The sequence below is a fragment of the Symphodus melops genome (assembly GCF_947650265.1).
Source record: "Symphodus melops genome assembly, chromosome: 7".
In the NCBI taxonomy this organism is placed as follows: Eukaryota; Metazoa; Chordata; class Actinopteri; order Labriformes; family Labridae; genus Symphodus; species Symphodus melops.
Window position 1 is genome coordinate 26,988,810 of NC_136697.1, and position 7,543 is coordinate 26,996,352.

The 7,543-nt window shown below is 45.1% G+C and overlaps 1 protein-coding gene across 1 annotated transcript in view; it reads right to left on the bottom strand.

The window, feature by feature from the left end:
• Window positions 1-3,868: 3,868 nt before the first annotated feature.
• The window catches only part of LOC306826280 (disco-interacting protein 2 homolog C-like), a 53,684-nt gene continuing 50,009 nt past the window's right edge, over window positions 3,869-7,543 (bottom strand). Inside the window, exons 35-37 of the mRNA XM_079347481.1 lie at window positions 7,079-7,253; window positions 6,612-6,735; window positions 3,869-6,382 (exon numbers count right to left, since the gene is read on the bottom strand). Coding sequence (XP_079203607.1) covers window positions 6,130-6,382; window positions 6,612-6,735; window positions 7,079-7,253 — 552 coding nt within the window. The 3' untranslated portion in view covers window positions 3,869-6,129. The remainder of the gene's footprint in view (window positions 6,383-6,611; window positions 6,736-7,078; window positions 7,254-7,543) is intronic.

Sequence of the window (7,543 nt, forward strand, 5' to 3'; positions counted from 1 at the left end):
ACTTTTGATGGCTTCCTTTTTTTAACGCCATATTTGGAAGAGAGGTCGATCGGCCATTGCTTCGACGTCGCCGTGATCGTCAAGCACAATAGATGACGACTTGAACTCGAGACAAAGACCGTGAACTCCTTTTTCAAAATGTTAGCTTAATAATCTGAGAGTCGCCCCCCGCTGGCCGTTAGTAAAACGCCAGTTTAAGACGCGCCCATTTCTTACCTTCAGTCTCTGATTCTACCCGAGAAGATCCGGCGAGTCCTCCCCCCCCCCCCCTCATCGCCCTCCTAAAGCTCACAAGAAACACGATGTATATTTTTCCAGGGTCGACTGTGTCATTATTTTTGTGTTTTTATTTTTTTTTTATCCTGAAGTGACGGCTTTGAGGCTCGCTCGCTGCGTTCGCTGTAATCGGTGGTCAGTGCCTGTTTTTTTTTTTTTTTTTTTTTCCCCTCCCCGTGAGGCGCCGTGCATGTCCACAGATTCACACTTTCGTCTTCTCTCCAATCGTTACGATAAAAAAGCAAAAGCGCGGCGCCCAGAAGCTCGCCGGCGTGCGATTTTAAAAATGGCGACGACGGATGGACCAATATAAAACATTATGCAAAATGTGAATGAACAAGTCTTTTCTAGAGTTCTCGTTGCTCTGGATGTCGAGTGTGTGTCGTGTATAAAAATACGGTGCGTGAAATCCTTCTGTGCGTGTTTTTCCAAAACGGGCGATAAAATTGCCCGTTTTTTTTTGTTGTTTTTTTTTGATTGTTTTGTTTCTGGGACGTTTGACTCTTTTAAACTTTGAGCGTTTCCTCAGTTATGAAGACTGAACTGAACGGAGGAAAAGGATCCACATGTTTTGTATAGACGCATCTTTTTTTTTTTTACACGTTGTCAGTTTGTGCATCTGTGACAAGTGACGAATTAAATACCGTAAATTCTCTAATAGTGGGGCAGAACTTTTTCTCTTTTTTACATTTTTTTTTTATAAAGGTTCATTTGTTTTTAGGTTTTTTTTACGCCTTTATTTAGAGGTGGAACCAGAGGTCAGACATCAGGGAGACGGGTCGGATCTGAACCACGGCCTCCGCACGCTCAGCTCGAGGCTGCTGGCGCCCCCGAGTGGCCACTTTGAGTAAAGAGAGAACCGAGCTTTCATTTCTTATTTGATCAAACAATGTTCTGTTCTCTGATTGGCTGTAAACGAAAACCAAGAAGAACTCCTTTTCTGATGGATTTGTTCTTCATATAAACTTCACTATGAAGACTCTTCTAGTGAATGTGGATATGTAACTCTAACTCACGCCAACAACCTTCGTTTAGTCGGCACACTTTGTTTGCGACGAGCTTTTAAGAGTTAAAGTGGGACATTTAAAAACCTCTCTTTCTTTCTCCTGATCAGTTTTATCACAAGACGAGCGCAGAGGATGTGAGAGGAGTGAATCCGTTAAAAAAACCCAAAGAAGAAGACGTCAAAGTGTCTCTAAATACTTTCAGACTTCTTGTCTGTGCCTCCAAGGCCCCCCCCCCCCCTCTCCCCCCCCCTTTCCTTCTGATGTTGTAAATATTTCAAAGCAAAGAAAGAAAGTGTTTTAAATTTCTCCTCAAGTTTTATTTCGTTTGATCTTCAGCTCAGAGTCAAAATGTTTATTTAAAAAAATCAAGTTGCAAAGTGAAGCCGATGCAGACGTGCACAATCCTGCAGTTCACTCAGTGTCCACTAGGGGTTGATTTTTTTTAAAAACGACCTGTTGTTCAAAGTTCGGCGAGCAGCTGACACGATTGACCGCTGGGCTCGATGTGGCGGTTCGTCAGGAGGTTTAAAACCCGCCTCAGCCGGTCGTCAAGTTGACTGAAAGTTGAGACAGGAAGTGAGCCTCCAGCGCCCCCTGCAGGAACAGACGGGTGACGTCGCTGGTTCTAATCTGTCGTTCCCAGAGAGAGAGAGAGAGAGAGAGAGAGAGAGAGAGAGAGAAAAAAAAATCCTCGCTGTTTTTGATTGAGACGTTTTGTCTTCAACGAGTCCTCCTCCACCTCCTCCTCCACCACCTCCTCCTCCTCCTCCTCCTCCTCCTCCTCCTCCTCCTCCTCCTCCTCCTCCTCCTGTTAGAGAATTTACGGTAACCTCCGGTCCAGATTTGGCGTGCTCGGCCTCTCGTGTCTGGACTCGTTTAAGTGTATCACTTTAACATGTTCTTGTACAGTTCAGCTTCCTGTCTCTTCTTCTCTGCTCACATCTGATTTCTACGAGAAAAAAAAAACCCCACCACCATGTCTTCTTCTTCTTCTTCTTCTTCTTCTTCTTCTTCTTCGTCACCATTGCACTACATGTAAATATAAAAAGTGTCCATATCTCCTCCCCTACATATTCTATGTACATTGTAAATGAACTCGCCGATATCTCCGCTGCTTTCACGTCTCCTGTGCTCACAGCGATCCCGACGACTGTTCTAGTTCTAGTTTTGTACAATGTACAACCGTTACTATCATCATATCAGCTGCGGCTTCTGTTGTCACGACGACACTCTGAGGTTTGTGTCATTTCAGCGTTTTTTTTTTTGTTTTTGTTTTATTGTTGTTGTTTTTGTTTTTTTTGTGTGATTACTCGACGAGAGCGACGCCGCACATTTCCGTGTGTCCGAGGATTCTTCAGCGTGACGACGTCGCCCTCTCGTGTAGCTTCCTGGTTTTATATTCGTCCATCCAGCCCGTTTAAAAACTTTCAGGAGGAGTTTCTGTTGTTGTTTTTTTTTTGTTTTTTTTTAAATCTGTATGTGAATGAACTTTTTGATGTCATTCCAGTTTGTATCTGGTTTTTAACTGCATGAGTAAAAGGTGTGCGTACCTCCAGCTCCTGTTTCCTTTTTTCCTGTTTTTACTCCTCGCTCATGTTAGAAAAGACGAAGCGGCACTCCCTCAGAGTAATGCAATATGACAATGACGCTTTTTTTTTTTTTTTAATTTTCTGGACTTTGAGTTGAAGCTGTTTGCAGTATATCATCGGTCAGACTGTCGCCTTCTACCCGAGCTCTCTGAGTACGAGCGGGATGAACACCGAGTACTCCCAGCTTGTTGTGAACTTGGTGTCGTCTCCTCTCCTGTGCATCTGTAAACTATCCATCGTGGCTTAACATTTTCTATGCTCCCGACTTCTTCTTTCGTTCTTTTTTTTTTTTCTCTTTTTTTTTTTGACGCTTTAGCTAGCAATATGTACATAAATATATTCTATGTGCTAACATGGAGGAAATAAATGTATCAACAAGTTCCTGGGTTTCCTTTTTTTTTTTGTCGCGCAACAATCAAAGTAGCATCATACACTCAAGAGTTAAAGGAGCAGCATGTAACTCGCCCCCCCCCCCTAGTGTTTAAAATGGGTACTGCAGTCTAAACTCTAATCGCTTCGTTGGTTCGACCTGATAACTGCTCTCATATCTGACAAACCCAGGGGCGTCCAAAACGGTGATGTCAGACTTTTGCTTTTCATTTAGTCGGAAATCTTGAATTTAAGAGGTTCACCGTTTTTTAATTTGTGCTGCACACAGTAATAAGAAAACACGCCAACATCTTCCATTTTTTTTTATTGTCAAAATTGTTGAAATATTTATTGACTTGAAAGACTTTAATGTCAGACATTTTTAAAACATTAAAAAAAAAAAAAAAAAAAACATACTGAGGACAAACGTTTCGCTGATAAAAGAAGAGAAACAAACGGTGAAGAAAGTGCTTTTTTTGTCTTTTCAAAAAACATCCGTGTGTGTGTGTGTGTGAGTGTGTGTGTGAGTGTGTGTGTGTGTGTGTTGAACATTCCCCGACCTCATAATCCACAGACTGATCGTCCTCTACCAGTCCGGGATGTTTTAAAGGGTCTCTGGTTTTAAAAAACAAAACAAAAAAAAACGCCTTCTCCTCCCTGCGTCAGTCTTCCCTCCCTGTCGTGACGGCGTGCTGTGTGTGTGTGAGCCCTGATTTGATTCATGTGAAAAAATATGAACGACTTCTCACTCTGGTTATTTACAAACGGGAAGGTGAAGACGAGGGTTCACGTTTTCCCAGCCGATTTGAGCGAAGACAACAAAAAAAAAAAAAAAGAATCCAGGACTGCTGATGGTTTGATTTGAGGAGTTTTATCCCAGATCGTTACACTTAAAACTCGACAAGACGAGGAGTTGTTGTTCCTCCTGGTCACCACAAGAGGGCAGCAGAGGATCACAGTAGTGTTAGGTTCAGTTTCAGCAAACATGACTCCCTCCAGTTACAGGGGCGTGTCCAGACTTTGTAGACTGGGGGGCCACTGACCTACAAAGGGGGCGGGGCCTCCAGTTACTAATTTACTTTTTTCACCCTTGCTCATGATAAGTCATAAGATTTAGAAACATATTGAAAAGGGATGTAAGTGCAAAGTCACCTTTAAATACTTCATGCAAACTCTTTCACGCCTTCTCACCGACAAACATACATGAAGTGGCGTTCCCGTCCGTCATCAGGCGGGCAGCGTGCACAAGCGTTTGATCTGGAAACGTTTACGGAAAGAAGTTTTTATTTACAACTGAAACCACTTCCTGTTGGTGACTTTGTTCTTAAGCTCCGCCTCTCAGGTCTTTGTTTTGGTTTTCATGCTGGTGCTCTCGGGGCGAAATCAAAGTCGCTCATTCTTCCTTTTTAAAAAACAGAAACCAGTTTGTCAAGTTTGACGAGTTCGTGAAGCGAAACTTTATAAAAAAGAGTTTTTGCGATTTGCATGATCAAAAATCCTTAAAAATCAAAAATAATTTCCCGATAAAACTTTTTTAATATAACAGATTTTACACCGTTAAGAATGGAGGATTTGACCGTTTTAGGTTTAATAGTAAAAGATGTTACGACATAAGTTGCTCTTTTAAATAAGTTACTTTATTTAAAAAAGAAAAAACAAACTGAGCACCTCATTTAAAAAAAAAAAAAAAAACATGTTTCGTTTCTTATAAAAGTCATTAAGGCGCCGTGTCCACATCGCGTTTTTTTTCCGTTGTTTCGAAAGCTTCATGCAAACACGTTTCTGCTCCAGGTGAACACGAGGTGGATTTGTTCCCTAAATTCTACGTTTTGGTGTAAAAAATGTTCTGGAATAAAACTCCTCAAAATGTGACCGCCAAACACGAGGCGGACGCCGCGTGGTCGAACTGCTCCCCCCCCCCACCACCCGGTCCGATGTGAATCCTTCGCCTTCGTCTTTACATAAAATCTATGGTCATATATCTGCACGTCTCTCTCCGTGAGACTCCACATAATACGATGCTCTGTTGGTTTTTTATATTAGCAAATATTCAAGAGCAACAAACATTCTTGAGCGTCTCGTCATAAACTTTTCTTAAAAAGAGAAACAAAATAAATTAAGTCAGTTTCTTTTTGTACATACTTACATGATATGAAATGTCGTGTTTTGATTCGCTGCTGCAGCTGTTGCTGTTTGAAAAATAAGAAACACAGATTCCCCCGCTCAGAGGGGACGGACGGATCAGAGAGTACAAAAAAAAAAAGTCACACTGAGGCTTCAGAAGAAAAACATGAAACAGAACGTGGAGTACCTTATTGTGAAATCAAAGGACAGCTGCGACTCACCCCCCCCCCCTCCTGACCCCGCCCCCTCCTGACCCCGCCCCTCGTATCAAAACATATCGCGCTCTTTGAAATGGTTTTTCGTAAAAACGTAATTTTTTTTTTTTTTTTTTGCTACACTTTGTTTTGGTAAAAATAGCCTAACCTTTTCTTCAAGACGAAACAAAGACACAGAATCTTCTGCAACCACGTGACGGGAAAACGTAAAGCGATCCGCGGCTCATTTCAAGCCCCCGATCTTCTTTGCTACGTGAACGATTGTCCTCTACGACCTCCCGGGCTGCACCAATGCTACTTCCTGTTGAACTTTCTTCCTCTTATGTCCTTGAAATCCGACCACAGTCCGAACCGTGTTGTCCTTGATCTGACCTCCTGGTTTTAGGAGTGAGATGGCGGCAGCGAAGAATCCTGCCAGACAAAATTCAGGGCGACAAACGGCGGCCTCAGACTCAGGAGACTCGTCTTTGCATCCTTCTCCAAATAACCTCCTCTAAACCACCTCCGTATAGTCCTCCGGGAGGGGGGTGGGGGGCGCGGGGTGGCGTGCTACATGTTGTACGCCACGTAGATGGGGTCCAACTGGTCGGCCAGGAAGCCGTCGCGCAGGTGCATGCGCTGCTTCTCGCCGCGGGAGTTGATGGGGATGACGCCGATGTCGACCACCACGACCACGCCCACGATCAGGTAGTGCTCCTCCAGCACCACGTTGGTCACCAGGGGGACCAGATCCAGCGCCTCCTGCTCCGAACCGTCCAGCTCCACCACCACCACCAGCAGGTTGGTCCACGTGAACACGGCGCTGCACCACAGAAGAAGAAACAGAGACACTCGCCGTTTGTTCGTTGGTTTACGCCCAGATTATTTTTAAACTTTTTTTTTTTTTTCCCCTGGACACGTCGCACTTAGGGGCGTGTCCAGAGGGGGCGTGTCTAGAGCTGATCCACCCTCACAGGTGCCTCCCCCTAAGAGTCCTACACTGTGATTGGCTGTCTGACCCGTCAGAGGCGGGACTTGTGTTTGTCACTCACCACTCTGTGATGCTCTTGTGCGTCCGGATGACGGACGTCTCGATGTCGATGGGGTGGTAACGCATCCCTCTCAGCTCCATGGCTTCCTCCAGAGCGCCGACCACATACAGGGCGTCATGACGCTCTACACACACACACACACACACACACACACACACACACACACACACACACACACACACACACACACACACACACACACACACACACACTATTTTACAGGTGGATTCTGCCTCAAACTTTCACTCGTCAAACAGGAAAAGTTTCTGAAAAAGCGTTTAGACCTTTACCAGACTGATGGATTCCCCTCGAGGTCGTCCTCAAATCCGCCCTGAAGCGTTTTAATCTGTCCCTCCGCTGAGTTATATGACAGCAGTAAAGGTCGGTGTCGCCCCCCCCCCCCCCCCCCGAATCAATCACTCTGATTTATTACACCCCCAAAAAAATATCCACGAGCGCGTCCTCACCTCCGCTGGCGTCCGTCAGTTCGGTCCTGCGGAGGAAGCCCAGGTACCCGGTCCGGGCCCAGATGGTCTGCGTGTCCCCGAAGCTCAGTCTGGAGTTGAAGTGGTCCGACTGCAGCGGCTCGTCCCCGTAGACGGTGAAGTAGCCGCTGGCGTTGTGGCCGCTGTGCACCCAGATCTAAAAACACATCGAAGACATCAGCTGCTGATGAAGGAGTGACTGCTCTAAACTCCTCCCCCAATGACCTCCAACTAGACTCCTCCCCCAATGACCTCCAACTAGACTCCTCCCCAATTAAATCCAACTAGACTCCTTCCCCAATGACCTCCAACTAGACTCCTCCCCCAATTAAATCCAACTAGACTCCTCCCCCAATTACCTCCAACTAGACTCCTCCCCCAATGACCTCCAACTAGACTCCTCCCCCAATTAAATCCAACTAGACTCCTCCCCCAATTAAATCCAAC